Below are 15,793 nucleotides of genomic sequence, written 5' to 3'. Positions count from 1 at the left end.
GCAGGTTTCACCCACCAGACGCGGGCCACCACCCCCAGCAGTGAGTATTCAGAGGCTTCAGAAGTCCCTGCAAGCACGTGAGGCCCTGCCCTTAGAACAGAAGAGGCCAGGAGCCCACCGCCTGCCCTCCGCACCCCTGCTCCACCCCAGCCTCGGGTGAATGGGGATCCATGCCCATTAGAGCCCCAGACACAGGCCTCCGGTCGCTGGCATCTGCAGGATGATGAGGTCCCCACCCCGAGCACCTGTCTCCTCCCAGCTTCCGGGATGACAGACTCTCCATCCGTGGTGCGGGCTGTGCGGGCTGTGGGTCTCCTGCTCGCTGTGGGTTCTGCAGCAGCAGGCGCTGCATGAATTCAGACTTCCCCTGGGGCTCACATTTCCTGTGCTTTGGGCAAGGTTTTGGTCTCTCCGGAGATGTCTTCCGGATTGTCTTCCTTGTGAGGAATCATGGCTGGGATGGTCCAGCTGCCTCACAGCCAAGTTGCCCCTTCACGCAGGACCTCTCCGTTCCCCTCCTCCTCATCTCGCCTTCTCTTTGCAGGTCACACCCAACCGGCTTCAGCCACCACCCCCAACAGTGAGTATTTCCGACCTCGTGTGCCTGTGACCACCACCTTTCCCCTAAAGATGGGGGCTGCTCAGTCAGCCAGGCCTTCCCTCCTGTTCCCCCCCTTCTGGACGGGAAGTCCAGAAGACATGTATGGAAATGTGGGCCGAGCTGGAGGTGACAGGAGCCGGCCCTCCCCCCAACACAACTGAGGACGATGCCCTGACTGCAGGCTAAATGGGCAGAGAGACAAGGACACAATTTATCACAGGAGCCACCACTGTTACCACCATTCCCACACCGATGGAGCACACCTCTGACAGCATCCCTTGTGGTTTTCTCCCTCCGCTGCTGTCACCTCCGCGTCCTTCTCTAGCTCCAACCCTCAAGCCCTCAAGTAGGAAGGTCCTACTGGTACCAAAATCATTTCTACGAAATCCTTCATTCAAGATCACTTCTTCTCTCATTGCTTATTCAGCTTCCCCAAGGAAACTCATCCATTCCCATGGGTTTCAGGGAGCATCTAGCTTCTGTGGGTCCAGCTGCTCAGAATCCAAATCTCGAGTCTAGCCCACTCCATGAAGCAGCTTCTGGTGCTTGGTCCACCCACCCACCTCCTGGACATCACCGGGGCCCTGGTCTCTGACTCTGAAGTCACAGTCTCCTCCCAAACTTGCTCCCTTTCCTTATTACCGAAGGCAGGGACATGGGTGTCAACCTTGGCCCTCCCTCTCATTCACCTCCCACATCCATCCATCCATCACCAAATCATCTCTTCTCCCTTTGTAATATCTTGCAAGTCCTTTCTCTGTATCTGTGTCACTCAGCCTTGATTCAGGCCATGGGCATTTTTTTTTGCCAGGACTAATGCAGTAGCCTCTTCTCTGGCCTCCTACAGTCCTCTGCACAGCAGCTGCAGCGTCCCTCCCTCTGTCCACATAATTGCTGTCTTGTTGACGATCTTTGAATGACTCCACCTTATCTACATGTCCAAACCCCTGAGCTGCATAGTCACTGCCCCCCCCCTTTCTGGGCTCCCAGGACCCCTCCAGTCTCACATCTATACTTCCTCATGGCCACAATGAAAGCATTCAAGTCCCTTGAGTACAACTGCCCTGTCCTCCTGCTGGGCTTGTGTCCAGAGGCTGATTCTTCCACTTGAGTGCTCTTCCTCTTGCTCAGCTGACTCTTACTCATGCTCTTGGTCACATCTGAAGTGATGCTTCCTCCTGGAAGCTGTCCTCAGTCATTTGTTGGATACCCCTCTGGAAATGCACAGCCTCCGGGCTCCCCTGCAGCATGATGGTCTGGCCACTCTCCTGGCCTCAATATTAGCAGCCTATGCCCCACCTTGGACCCGCAGAGCCCAGCACAGAGCCTCACACACATGAGACACCTGGTACGTGCTCACTGAACGAAATGAGTGAAGAATTCCATAATGTTCTCTCCTTCCGCTTCTGCAGTCCATGGCTGTACTTAGGTCCTCTGCCAGTACTCTACCGTTAGAGCTCCAGGTAACCTCCAGGTAACCTCCAGCCCTTACCGTGGTCCAAGCTGGACATGTTTCTCTTCCTCCCTCACTGCAGCCACTGGCCCCGCTCTGGTGTCCTTCACCCTGAACTTCACCATCACCAACCTGCACTACACTGAGGACATGGGGCACCCCAGTTCCTTGAAGTTCAACTTCACCAAGAGGATCCTCCAGCACCAGGTGAGAGCCGCTCGATGACCACCGTCAGCGCCACCAATGCCCGCCCGCCTAGCCCTTCAGCCCTTCTGCTCACCCTCCTCTCTCTCCCCACCAGCTCAAGCTCCTGCTCAGTAAGACCAGTGTCGGCCCCCTCTACGCTGGCTGCAGGCTTGCCTCGCTCAGGTGAGACCCCTGGGTGGAGGGATGTGTTGGGTCCAGTGGATCCTCACGCTCTGGCCAGCAGGGCTCAGTTCCTGGGCATGCCTTTGGCACAGCTGGCCTCCAGCACCCATCACAACACTTTCATGCCTTCTTCATGCCCCCGGAGTGGGAACGCTCAAGACCTAGAAGTGAGGCATCGTGCTTATACTTACAAAATCCAGACGATCATCTGTTTAAGATGAAAGCTTTCCTCTTGGAAGAACCACTAGATCTTGTCTGCCAATTCCGATTAAGGTGTTTTCTGTTCTTCGTTGTGAGGGAGTCATCTCCAACAAGAGACACTTAGGAGAGCCCCTCTGGCCTTCAGAGCCAGCCCTTTTATACCCTCTCCGCCTCCTGCCCTCTACCTTCTTGCTGTCCCCATCCAGAAGGACCCCTCCAACAGTATTCAACATCCCCATGTCCTTCTTTCCCCAGGCTTGAGAAGGGTGGTGCAGCCACTGGAGTGGACATCGTCTGCACCGTCCACTCTGACCCTGCGGGCCCCGGGCTGGACAGAGAGCGGCTATACTGGGAGCTGAGCCGTGAGACCCGTGGCATCACCCGGCTGGGGCCCTTCACCCTGGACAGGGACAGCCTCTGTGTCAATGGTGAGGGGCTGTGCTCCCGCAAGGGTCTCTTTCCCAGCCAGAGTTTGTGTTTCTCTAAAGGAAGCTGTGGCCCATCTCCTTCTCCTCTGCTCTGGGTTCATTCCGATGATGGTACCATGGGCTCCAGCCACCTCCGATCCCACTATTTGGACACTTCCTCCCTAAGCATCCCTCTTCTGCCTCTCCCTCTCTGCTTTTCCCACAAAGGCCCCTAAATCCTACCTTTCCCTTACTCCTTTATGCTCACCCCAACTCCCGCTCAGCTCCTCTGGCCTTCTCTCTGCAGGTTACACCTATGGAGCCACAGCCCCAACTACCACTGGTGAGTATTCCTTGCCCTGGCTTCCTGGGTCTCGTCCCCACTTTGGGATTGGGGAGCAGCTGTTGTCCTTTACCACCTGTCCTTGATGAGGAAAACAACTGGAAAGGACCCTCATTCATCCCTTCTCTCCCTGGGATCTGGTGGAGAGTCCCAGCCCAGGGCTAGAGCATCTTACACACAAGTCTGTCCCCCCACTATTCTGACCCTCACATGTTTTTCACTCAGATTCTCCTAAAGCTGCCCTGGTACTCTTTCTTTCTTTCTTTCTTTCTTTCTTTCTTTCTTTCTTTCTTTCTTTCTTTCTCTCTTCTCTTAATATTTATTTATTTTGAGAGAGAATGCATAAGCAGAGGAGGGGCAGAGAGAGAGGAGAGAGAATCCCAAGCAGGCTCCTTGCTGTCAGTGCAGAGCCTGACTCGAGACTTGATCCCACAACCTTGAGTCGTGACCTGAGCCAAAATCAAGAGCCAGATGCTTAGCCGACCGAGCCACACAGGCACTCCCCTGGTTCTCTTCTCTTATCCTTTTACTCACCTCTCTGCCTATTGTTCTGAGTGTCTTGACATCAGAGTTGTGCAGTTGTTGGATTTTCAGTGAACACGTACAGAGGCTGGCTGCCTTTCAGGCACCGTGCTAAATTGCATACTGAATTAGTCAGCTCTGGCTGCCAAAGCTAAGTACCACAGGCTGGGTGGCTCAGAGCACAGAAGTGTATTTTCTCGCAGCTAGAACCTGGGGGGTGCCAGCAGGGCTGGGTTCTCTGGGGCCTCTCTCCTTGGCATGTGGGTGGTGACCTCTTACTGCCTCTTGGCATGGTCACTCCTTTGCACACACGTTCCCCATGTCCCTCTGTGTCCCAATCTCCTCTTCTTATACAGATAGCAGCCAGATTGGATTAGGGCCCACCCCAACAGCCTCCTTTTAACTTAATTACCTCTCTAAATACCCTGTCTCCAAATACAATGATGTACTGAGGTCCTAGGGATTGGAGCTTCTCAAATTTCGGTGGTTGGGGGGAGACACAATTCATCCCAAAGCACATGTACCTTATCCTTTCATTCTTGCTACAAGCATGTGACTTAGCTCCAATTTACAGATGAGTAAACCCAAGCCCAGAGAGGCTGCCAAGTCGCACAGCAAATAAATAATAGAACCAGGAGTTCCTTGACTCCAAAAACTCACAGTCTCATTCATCTCTCAGTTAATTTTTTTTTTTACCAAGACACACTGATTTTTGGTGCACACTTGTCTTGTTCAAGTTCATGGGCCAAACTCCCATTGCATCCCCAGCAAACCCTGGAATGAGGACCTTGTAGCTTTTTCAAGAGTTAAATGCCCTTGCATCCGAGGTGTGCTTTTACAACCCTCGCAAATTCTTCATGGGTCCATCTCTGGTCTTTTACACCACAGTATCCTCATTTGCTCCTTCCAACATCAGCAGGGTTCTGGGCTCCTCAGGTCCAATGAGAACCATATTTCCCCAAATGATAGGAGGAAAAATAAGTTAAATTCATTCAATTGGCTGTGGTTTGTTTATCAGTATCCAGTCCTTGGAATAGATTCAGAAGCATTATAGTCTTAATTCAATGTACATGGAGGGAAGGCAAGATGGATGGGTGGAGGAATGGATGGAAGGAAGAAGTGATGAACAGAAGGAGGGAAGGAGAGAAGATGGATGAGCAGATGGAAGGAAGAAAAGATGAGTGGAAGGGGAAAAGGAGGGTGGAACCATGTCTAAATTGGTGGAAAAAATAGATGTGGAAGGAAGCAAATATGGATGGATAGAAGGAAGAAAAAGGGTGGAGGAAGGAAGCAAGGAAAGGTAGATAGGTGGAAGAAAGTGAGGATACAAGGAAAGACAGACAGAAGGATGCATAATGCATAGAAGGTATGAATGGGAAGAAGGAAAGACTAAGAGTGATGGAGGAAGGAATGATGTATGCAAGGATGGTGGCTGGCTGGCTGGATGGGTGGATGTCATGGGTGCACAGATGGATGAGTGAGTTAATGGATGGAGAGATGGAGGATGGATGGATAGAGAGACGGATGGATGGATGGATGGGTGAATTGATAGATGAATATGGAGGATGGATGGATGGAGACATGGATAGATAAATTCATGGATGGATGTCATGGGTGCATAGATGGATGGATGGATGTCATGGGTGCATGGATGGAGGGAGGAAAGGAGGGAGGGATGGGTGGATGAATGGATGATGGAGAATGTATGAGTGGAGAGATAGATGGATGGATGTCATGGATGCATGGATAGATGCATGAGTGGGTGGATGAAGAGATGGAAGAAGGATGAATGGGTGGAGAGATGGATGGGTGCATAGACAGATGGTAGATGAAAGGAAAGAATGGATAGAGGGAGGAAGAATGAAATATGGATAGAAGGAAGGAAGGAAGGAAGGAAGGAAGGAAGGAAGGAAGGATGAATGCATGGATGAATAGAAAGTTGGAAGGAAAGAAGAAAGGAAGGATGGAAGGAAGGATAGACAGAAGGAAGCTTGGAAGGAGTGATGAACAGAAGAGAAGGAGGAAAGAAGGGAGGTCAGCTTTTCTTGCAGAGGTTTGTCCTAAACAGTTGACCCTGTGCTGCTCCCTGCTTATCTAGTCTGGAGTCAAACCACCAGGCCTCTGTTCTTACTTGCATCATATATTTATTTATTATACTTCTCCTGGGGTCTATGCAGGTCACCCCCACTATTGGACACTGGGCCAGCTGCATGCGTCTAGGCAAGAGCATGTGTGTTAGCAGGGGAGTTCATGAGCAAGGACTCTGGGGTCGGAGAACCTGGGTCCAAACCCTGACTTTCCCTCCCTCCAGTCATGTAACCCTAAGCAGGAGATCATTTCTGTGCTGTGGTTCTCCTTTGTTTAGTGTGGAGAAGTCTAGTGCCCAGCTCATATTCATCTGGCTAAAAACTCCATTTGCAGTGAGTGATCAGGAAGTATTTGCTTATTTGTCTTCTATAATAAACACTCAAATAGGTGTTTACTCTGTGCCCAGCACTGTGCTTAAGCACTTTATAAAATTCGACTTGTTCAAACCTCGTAACAACTTTTGAAGTAGGAATCATTATTATCTTACAGATGAGTAAACTGAGGTGCAGAGAGATTGGTTACAGCTGCTAGTTGTTTTTTTTTTCACAATGCCTAGAAGATTGGCATACCTGGGTGTTATAGAGAGACAGAGAGAGACAGACAGAGAGAGAGGAAAAGAGAGACAGAGGCACAGAGAGATAAAGAGATAGAGATGGGGGAACAGAAAGAAAGTGAAGGAACATGTCTGGGGTTATCCTTGGTCCCACATCAGCATGGTAAGCTGGAGCCTTTCCTTCTGGGAAAGAACAAAGCCACCAGCATTTCCACAGAACCCTCCCCTCCTGCACCTGGGTGGAAACACCATCTCCAGCCCCCAGATCATTAAGCCTGTCCTTCCTTGCTGCTGGAGTTGTCTCCATTAACACGTGGCCCTCGGGTTTCCTGGGAGGAGGACAAGAGGCCCTTGGAAGGCCCACTGTGGGTGGATGTTGGGCACCCGACCTCCCACAAGCCTTGGCTCTCTCTGCACTTACCACAGCTGGGGAGGCCCGTGAGGAGCTGTTCACACTGAACTTCACCATCGACAACCTGCGCTACTCAGCGGACATGGGCCGCCCCGGCTCCCTCAAGTTCAACATCACAGATACCCTCATGCAGCACCTGGTGAGAGCACGACTTCTGCCTCTGTGCCTCCATGACCCCCTCTAGGGGCTGTCGCCACCTCTGACCACACTGGCTCTCTCCTTCCTCTCCAGCTGGGCCCATTGTTCCAGAAGAGCAGTCTGGGTACCCGATATACAGGCTGCAAGGTCACCTCACTAAGGTGAGAATCCCCCACCCACCATGGCCCACCGCCAAAGGACAAGGACTGTGGGGGCCACTCCTGGTTGTGGTGGACTGTCTTGAAGGGTCCTTTTTGGCATCGTTTTTTTTTTTTTAAATATAATTATTGTCAAATTGGCTAACATACAGTATGTAAGGTGTGCTCTTGGTTTTGGGGGTAGATTCCCGTGGTTCATCGCTTCCATGTAACACCCAGTGCTCATCCCAAGTGCCCTCCTCAATGCCCACCGCCCATTTTCCCCTCTCCCCCACCCCCATCCACTTTCAGTTTATTCTCTGTATTTAAGAGTCTCTTATGGTTCGACATCCATTTTCTGATATTACGTTGTTGTTGTAATTGTCATAAAATATCTATAGGCATAAAACCAGCCATTCTAACCATTTTCAAGCATACATTTCAGTGGCATCTGTTACATGCATGATGTTGTCACCCTTCCCCACCATCTAGTTCTGAAACTCTTCATCACTCTGTACCCATTGGGCAATTGCTCGCACTTTTCTGGGTCAGTGTGTGTTCTCTTGGCGTTTATGAAGCCCTTCTCCATCTGTATTTTCATTCCACTGCCATTGGTGGTGTGGCTCCTCTGAGGCAAGTGGTGGGTCCCACAGTGATGGGCAGACACTGCCCCTGTGCTCATCTAGTGGATAAAGCAGAAAATAAGTAGAAGGAGAGATATCTAAAGTGGTTTCAAGTGCAGTAAGGTGATGAGCATAATACATAAGCGATGGGAAAACAGCTTTACCTGGGATACTCCAGCTCTTTGTGGTGGTGATTTCTCAGCTGGGTCCCAACTGGAAACAAGGATTTGGCCGTGAAAACTGTTCCAGGCAGAGCAAACAGCATGGGCAAAGGTCCTCAGGTAGGAATGAGCTTGGCATGCTTGGTGAACAGCAAGGAGGCCAATGTGGCTGGAGCAGAGAGAGAGCAAGGGGCAGAGAGAAAGGAGGCGACTTTCCAGACATTTGGATTAGACTTTCCAGAGTCTTGTCAGGAATTGTTTTTTTTTTAATTGTGGTAAAGTACACATACCATAAAATTTACCATCCGAACCATTTTTAAGTGTCCAACTCAGTAGTGTTAAGTGTACTCATATTGTGCAACCAATCTCCAGAACTTGTAAAACTGAAACTCTATACCCATTAAACAGCAGCTCTCAGCTTCCCTCTACCCCCAGATGTTAACAATTACCATTCTACTTTCTGTCTCTATGAATTTGACTACTCTGGGTACGTCATACAAGTGGAATCATATGATATCCGTCCTTTCATGTGTGGTTTATTTCACTGACCACAAAGTCCTCAAGGTCCATCCATGTTGTAACAGGTGTCAGAATTTCCTTCCCTTTTAAAGCTGAATAATATTCCACTGTATGGATATGTCATATTTTGTTTATCCATTCATCAGGACGCTGGTTTTTACATGGAACAGGCAATGTGAGAGGTACTAGGGGTTCAGTACAACAATGAGCTAGACTGTCGTCCTATTTCCTGACCTCATGGAGGCCACTGTCTGGAGGGAACAGGAACAAATAATAGATGCTCACACTGAGGGCAACCAGGCCTGTGATGGGGGAAGCATGAGGTACTGTGGCAGCCAGAACCCTCTCCTGACCCAGCCTGGGAGGGTTTTTGGAGAAGGAGGAGGTATCTAAGTTGGGACCTGAAAGATGACCGGAAGTTACCCAGGTAAGGAGAGACAGGGAGAAACCTCCAGACAGAAGTCACAGCATGTGCAAAGATCCTGGGGTGAGAGAATGTGGCCAGGTGGAGAAAGTGTGAATGGTTCAACAAGGCTGGAACACAGGATATGAGGTGTGCGGTGACCTCGGGTAGAGAGATGCCATGTGGGCTACAGTCCCCAAGCATCAACCTCTCCTTCCTCAGGTCTGTGAAGAATGGTGCCAAGACGAGGGTGAACATCCTCTGCACCTACCGGCAGCACCCCAGCAGCCCGGGTCTACTTGCAAAACAGGTATTCCATGAACTGAGCAGGCAGACCCGTGGCATCACCCGGCTGGGCCCCTATTCACTGGACAAGGACAGCCTCTACCTCAATGGTGAGTTGTTCTCCACCCACCTCACTACTTCTGCTTCCCCATCTCTGGAAACGTTTCTATTAACCACAGGTCAGTTCTCTAGCGGAAACCTTGGGACAGACTCAGGCGTGAACCCCAACTCCACACTGACCCCCATCCCCCCACAGTCATTCTGCAAGGCTGTCCTTGATCACACCTATTTTACAGATGTAGAAATGGAGGCTCCGAAAGATTAAGTAATTTGTCCAAGTGGGTGTAGCTGGAGAGGGGTGAAGCCGGGCATGAGCCCCAGCAGTCAGCGTCCAGTGCCTTTAACTCCTAGAAGAGTCTTTTGGGAGAGACATGGGGAAAGAAAATCCCACATCTGTCTCCCCTACCACCTTCTCACCCTTGACCATGGATGGTCTACTCTTCTGGGTGGGACCCCAATGCTGGAACTAAGGTGGGCGCTCTGAACATCTGTGGGGCCTGAGCTTGGGACACACTGGACATCAGCCTAGCATCCAGGAAGGGACAGTGTTTAAGAGGGTGAGCCTTCTCTGGGGTTCTAAGAGGCAGAGCATGGCTATAGTGAAGTTCGTTGGAGTAACTCAGCTTCTCTCCTCTCTGTTTCCAACTTGGGAATGGAGTTTGGCAACTCACACTTTCTTGTCACCATTGCCACCTCAGGTGAACGGAGGGACATCCTGGTCCTTTATGACGCCCATTTTAGCAAAGAGGGAGCTGGTACAGAGAAAGGAAGGGACCTGCCCATGCCCGCAGTAGGTTTGTGGCCAGTCTGGGTCTTGGTGTTCTGAGTTCATATCTCTTCCCTTCGCCTTGGCCGTTGCAGAGGCCAGGGTAGGATGTTTCCTCCTGTAAACAGCACAAGTTATGTGCTTCTTCTTGCTCACTTGATCAGTATTCGCCAGCATCTGCTAGAAGCTAGGCACTGTGCCTGGCACCAGGGACACAGACAGGCGGCATGTGCAACCTGTCCTAATGTAAGCTCCAGAGGTGCAGAGACATTTTGTTCGGTGCTGTATTCCCCAAATGTAATGGAACTTGGTACATAGTAGGTTCTCAATAGATATTTGTTGGATGGAGGGATAGATTGGAGGGAGGATGGAAGGGCAGAGGGTGGGATGAATGGGTATGTGGGGGAATGAATGTGGTGAGAGTCTCGTGGGGGCATGCTGGAGAGGTGGACAGGGAAGGGTTGTTTCTAACCGGAAGATCAGGAAATCGTTAATGGTAGAGATGACATTGGAGTCTGGTCTTAGAAGATGCATAGACGGTCACCTGGTACATAGAAAGAGAGGCATCCAGCTGGAGCACCACATGGACAAAGGCATGGAATGTCTGGGATTGTTCTGTCCCCTCCCCTTATGTGTGACATTTCTGTTTCCAGGTTATAACGAGCGTGGTCCAGATGAGCCTCCCACAAGTATGTATCTTTGCACCCCATACCCATCTTGAGCCAAGCTTTTCTCCTCACTAACAAAGGGAGCTTGCCCAGTATTGGCTTTCTAAACTTTCCACACCCATCTGGGTTGGAGAAAGAAATTTGAGCAAGCATTTCCTATAGGGATGGGGGTTGAGGTCAGATAATGACCTTGTAGTTCGTGCCTCCTGGAAACAAAATCTACAAGGGCCACAAAAGGGGCCTCAATATCAAGCTGCAAATTATGGTGGCCACTTAGTGGCTTGGCCAAATTTTCCCATTCACTTAGCCAATGGTCCCTTCATCTATCTTTTAACCCATCCATTCTTCCATTCTCCCAGTTATCCTTCTCTTAGACTTTTCCTTCCCTCCTTCCTTCCCTCCTTCTTTTCTTCCTTCCTTCAATCTTTCTTTCCTTCCTTCTTTCCCTTTGTCCATCAATCCATTAATCCATCATTCTTCCTTTCCTTCTTCCTTCTATTCTCTCATCCATCCATCCTCCATCTCTCCTTCCCCCCCTTCATCCATCCTTTATTCGTTCTGTCCTTCATTCATTCTTCCATCTATACATCTTTCATTCTTTCCTTCCTTTCATCCATTCATCCATCCATTCATCCTTTCTTCCTTTTCCCTGCTTCTCCCATTCCTCATTCATTCTATCCTTCATGTATTCTTCTACCCTTCCTCCATTCTTTCCTTCCTTCCTTCCTTTCTTCTTTCCTTCCATCCATCCATCCATCTATCCTCTGCCTGTTCATTTTTTGTCCTTTCTGCCTTCTGTCCTTCCATCCATCTCTCTTACTTTCCTTCCTTGTGTTTATTCTTGCTTTCCCTTTTACCCCTCATTTGTTCATTCTTCCTCTGTCCATCCAGGTATCCCATCTGTCCACCTTTCTTCCCATTCATCTCTCTGCCTTCTTTGCTCTCTTGTTCACCTACCCTTACTGTCTTGGGTTCATTTCATTCATGGGCTCGCTCACCCCTCTGCTCACACAGTTCTTCCTTCCCTTGCTCTCATTTATGGCACACCTGTGAACTCTTGTCTTGGGACCACCACTGCTGGAGTCCAGACAAATGTGGGGAGTTTCTCCCACTCTGTGGGGAGCTCTATCCCCTCCTGATAACTGCCCTTTCCACAGCTCCTGAGGCAGCCACCACATTCCTGCCTAGTTCATCATCACCTGTGCAACCAGAAGCCACCACAGGTATTTAGGGAATCCTTTTTCTTCCCAAGAGGAACTTTACAGCCCTCCACCTCTACCAGCCAGTTGTAACACAGGGGCTGAGAAGCCAGAGTGTAAAATTCTGGTTTAGGACAGTCATGCCAATCCAAAGATTCTACTGACAATTCAATCTAATGCATACCTTCATGGAGCCCCAAGTATTGTGAGATCAACAGACCATTATAACACAGTGTGAAATGTTTTGGGGAGAGGGATCTAACATAATTTGGAAGGTAAGGAATTTCTGGAGAAATTTGCACCCAAACTGATTCTTTTTTTTTAATGTTTATTTATTTTTTGAGACAGAGAGAGACAGAACATGAATGGGAGAGGGTCAGAGAGAGAGAGGGAGACACAGAATCTGAAACAGGCTCCAGGCTCTGAGCTGTCAGCACCGAGCCCGATGCGGGGCTTGAACTCATGAACCACAAGATCATGACCTGAGCCGAAGTCAGATGCTCAACCGACTGAGCCACCCAGGCGCCCCAAAACTGATTCTTTAAGAATGAGTAGGAGTCATCCAGGCAAATAGGGGATGAAGAGTTTTCCTGGTGTAGGGAATCTGATGAGCAAAGGCTCAGTGGCCGGAAACAGCATAGTATATGGAGAGAATTGAGAGGGATTTAGTTTGCATGAACCATGAACCTTAACCTGGAATAGATGGAGAAGTGAAGCTGAAACACCGGCAAAAACCAGTTTGGGAGGGACATTGAGTGCCAGGTCAAGAAGCTTGAACTTAACACTGAAGACCAAAGGAAGCCATGGGAAGTGGTGACTATACTGAGATTTTCACTTAAGAAAATTCTTCTAGGGTCTAGTCAGTTAAGTGTCCAACTCTTGATTTGAGCTCAGGATATTATCTCACGGTTCATTAGATCAAGCCCTTCATCAGGCTCTGTGCTGATAGCACAGAGTCTGCTTAGGATTCTCTCTCCCTCTCTCTCTGCCCCTCCCCCATGCTTTCTCTCTCTCTCTCTCTCTCTCTCTCTCTCTCTCTCCCTCTCTCAAAATAAACAAGCAGTTTAAAAAAATTTCTGGGACATCTGCATGGCTCAGTCCATTAAACATCCAACTTTGGCTCAGGTCATGATCTTGTGGTTCATGAGTTCAGGCCCCGTGTCAGGGTCTGTGCTGACAGCTCAGAGCCTGGAGCCCGCTTCAGATTCTGTGTCTCCCTCTCTTTCTCTGCTCCTCCCCTGCTCATGATCTGTCTCTCTGTCTGTCTCTCTAAAAAATAAACATTAAAAAAATAAATTAAAAATTAAAAAATTAAAAAATTTTTCCGCTAGACTTCAGTGCAGAGAACATTCTTTAGATGGGGCATCCAGCAAGTCTGCTGGGATGTTGGTCCAGGTGAGAGAGGATGAGACTTGATCTGGGACAGGATAGAGAAAGGGTGTGTGAGGACCATTCTGTAAGTAGAAATGGTGTTACTTGGAAGGGAGAGAGAGGGAGCTAAACAACGTGCTGGTTTTGGCTTGGGTGACCACATGGTGGGTAGTGGTGACAATGGAAGAGAAGATGACAGAGTAGGATGAATGCAGAATTTTGATTTGGTCTCAGGCCAGCTGTCAGTAGTCACCATCTCTCCCCCTCCTTCTCGTAGCTATGGGACACAACCTGAAGACCTTCACACTGAACTTGACCATCTCCAACCTCCAGTATTCAACAGACATGAGCCACAGCTCAGCTACATTCAACTCCACCAAGAGGACCCTGCAGCACCTGGTGAGACCCTGGTCCTAGCAGCTCCTAGTGGGATAAATCCCACCCAGCCCCTCCTGCTCATCCACCTCCTCCTTCCTCCCCAGCTTGGATCCTTGTTCCAGAAGAGCAGCCTGGGCCCCTTCTATTCAGGTTGCAGATTAATCTCCCTCAGGTAGGACTTCCTCCTGAGCATTTGCCAGTAGTGACCATTTTGGTGACCAACGCTTTCAGTCTTCCCACTGACCTCCCATTTGCCCTTCCCTCCTTTTGGCCCCCATACTGAGGTTTCAGAACCTCTCTTTAAGAGTCCCCACATCCCTCTCTCCCCAGGCCTGAGAAGGATGGGGTAGCCACTCATGTTAATGCCATCTGCACCTATCACCATGACCCCATGGGCTACAGGCTGGACCGAGAACAGCTTTACTGGGAGCTAAGCCAGCTGACCCATGGTGTCACCCAGATGGGCATCTATACCCTGGTCAGGGACAGCCTCTTCGTCAATGGTGAGTGATTTATAGCAATCATTATTTGTCTCTGTTCTATTTTATTTCTTCCTTAACAAGTCAGCCCAAGCTCTGATTGAAGGACACCCTCCCCAAACTCTCCATGGAGAGAGTCTCTCCTGTTATTTCAGGTAAAAAGAGTGAAATTCTTTGACCAAATTAATATAAATAATTTTAATTTGCACTCCAAATGTCTGACTCGTAGATCTCTTGGGATAGGATTTCTTCCATACAAGGTTCCTCCATGCCAGTTGTCCTCACCTGGGGGCAATTCTGCCCCTCAGGAGACACTTGGCAATGTCCGGAGACATTTTGATCGCCATAACTGGGGGAGAGTGGTACTGGCACCTAGTGGCTCAAGGCTAGGGGTGTTACGAATGTCCTCCAATGATCAGGGATCCTCACTGCCAAGAGTTACATAGCTCCGAATATCAGTAGTTCTGAGAATGAGAAACCCTGCTCTACATGGGCCTCTGGTCCCTAGATGGGCACCAACTTATCACATATTATCACAATTATTTAATTGTGTAAGAGTTATTTAAATGTAAGAGTTACATAGCTCCGAATATCAGTAGTTCTGAGAATGAGAAACCCTGCTCTACATGGGCCTCTGGTCCCTAGATGGGCACCAACTTATCACACGTTATCACAATTATTTAATTATCCAACTCTACGAAATTAAGGTCTCGTAGTCTGGCGATACACCCTCAGTTCTTTATGTGTCGGTACATTGTCATCCCCAATGAGTGAGTAAATGAGTGAACAAATGGGAGATGAGTATCTCAGCCCCCATATTGGGGGATCCGCTGTAGTTCACATTCACGCATTCAACAGATGCATATACAATACTATTCTGTCCCAAGCCATGTGCTGGATACAGAGATGGAACTCGCAGGTTCTCTCCCTGAAAACTAATAATCAAGAGAATGAATGTTATCTAGGGACACACAAACAAGGCAGGGACACTGTTATTAACACGGTGCTGTGGAAGCACACAGGAGGAGCAAGTCAAGGAGGGCTTCTTGGAAGAGGATATTATGTACCCAGCACTGTAGTAGGTATGGGGACATGGCAAGAACAAGACAGATGGGTTCCTGCTCTCCTGTAGTCTCGTCTCATCAAGGTCCTGAAACATGAGTAGGAGATTTCCAGAAAAAGAGGATTGAAAATATTCCAGGAAGCCGGAACTGCCTAAGCACAAGCAGAAAAGCTCAGCTCAGGAGAATCACTGGGAAATTCCAGTTTTCCCCCTCTTTGGGGTGACTTTCCACTAGGAACCCCCCAGCATGTGGGCCTGAATTTGGCTGATTCTGACAGCAGTCATCAGGCCTCTCTCTGTGTGAAAGGGTAAGAGTCTCCACCTCTCTTCTCTTCCTATCATTGGCTCCAGGCTACGCACCCCAGAATTTATCTATTCAGAATGAGTATCAGCTGAATTTCCGCATCCTCAACTGGAACCTCAGCAACTCAGACCCTGCATCCTTGGAGTACACAACCCTGCTGAGAGACATCCAGGACAAGGTGACATCTCTCTCATCTTTCTGTCCCTCCTTGCCCTGCTCCCCCCCCCCACCATTCCTCTGTCTGACTCACATCTATTAAGTGTTTCAACTCCTCACTTTACCTAATGTGT

At 49.3% G+C, this 15,793-nt stretch overlaps 1 protein-coding gene across 1 annotated transcript in view; it reads left to right on the top strand.

Moving 5' to 3' along the window:
- Positions 1-15,793, top strand: part of LOC115527545 (mucin-16-like) — a 95,401-nt gene that overhangs the window by 67,536 nt on the left and 12,072 nt on the right. The window contains 17 exon segments of the mRNA XM_032595286.1: positions 5-77; positions 260-440; positions 545-580; positions 631-727; positions 2,137-2,261; positions 2,356-2,423; positions 2,880-3,052; positions 3,339-3,374; positions 6,964-7,088; positions 7,181-7,248; positions 9,153-9,325; positions 10,695-10,730; positions 11,867-11,932; positions 13,557-13,678; positions 13,762-13,829; positions 13,988-14,160; positions 15,551-15,681. Coding sequence (XP_032451177.1) covers positions 5-77; positions 260-440; positions 545-580; positions 631-727; positions 2,137-2,261; positions 2,356-2,423; positions 2,880-3,052; positions 3,339-3,374; positions 6,964-7,088; positions 7,181-7,248; positions 9,153-9,325; positions 10,695-10,730; positions 11,867-11,932; positions 13,557-13,678; positions 13,762-13,829; positions 13,988-14,160; positions 15,551-15,681 — 1,751 coding nt within the window.

The sequence above is a fragment of the Lynx canadensis genome, chromosome A2 (genome assembly GCF_007474595.2).
Source record: "Lynx canadensis isolate LIC74 chromosome A2, mLynCan4.pri.v2, whole genome shotgun sequence".
NCBI lineage: Eukaryota > Metazoa > Chordata > Mammalia > Carnivora > Felidae > Lynx > Lynx canadensis.
This window is presented reverse-complemented; position numbering and strand designations above follow the sequence as displayed.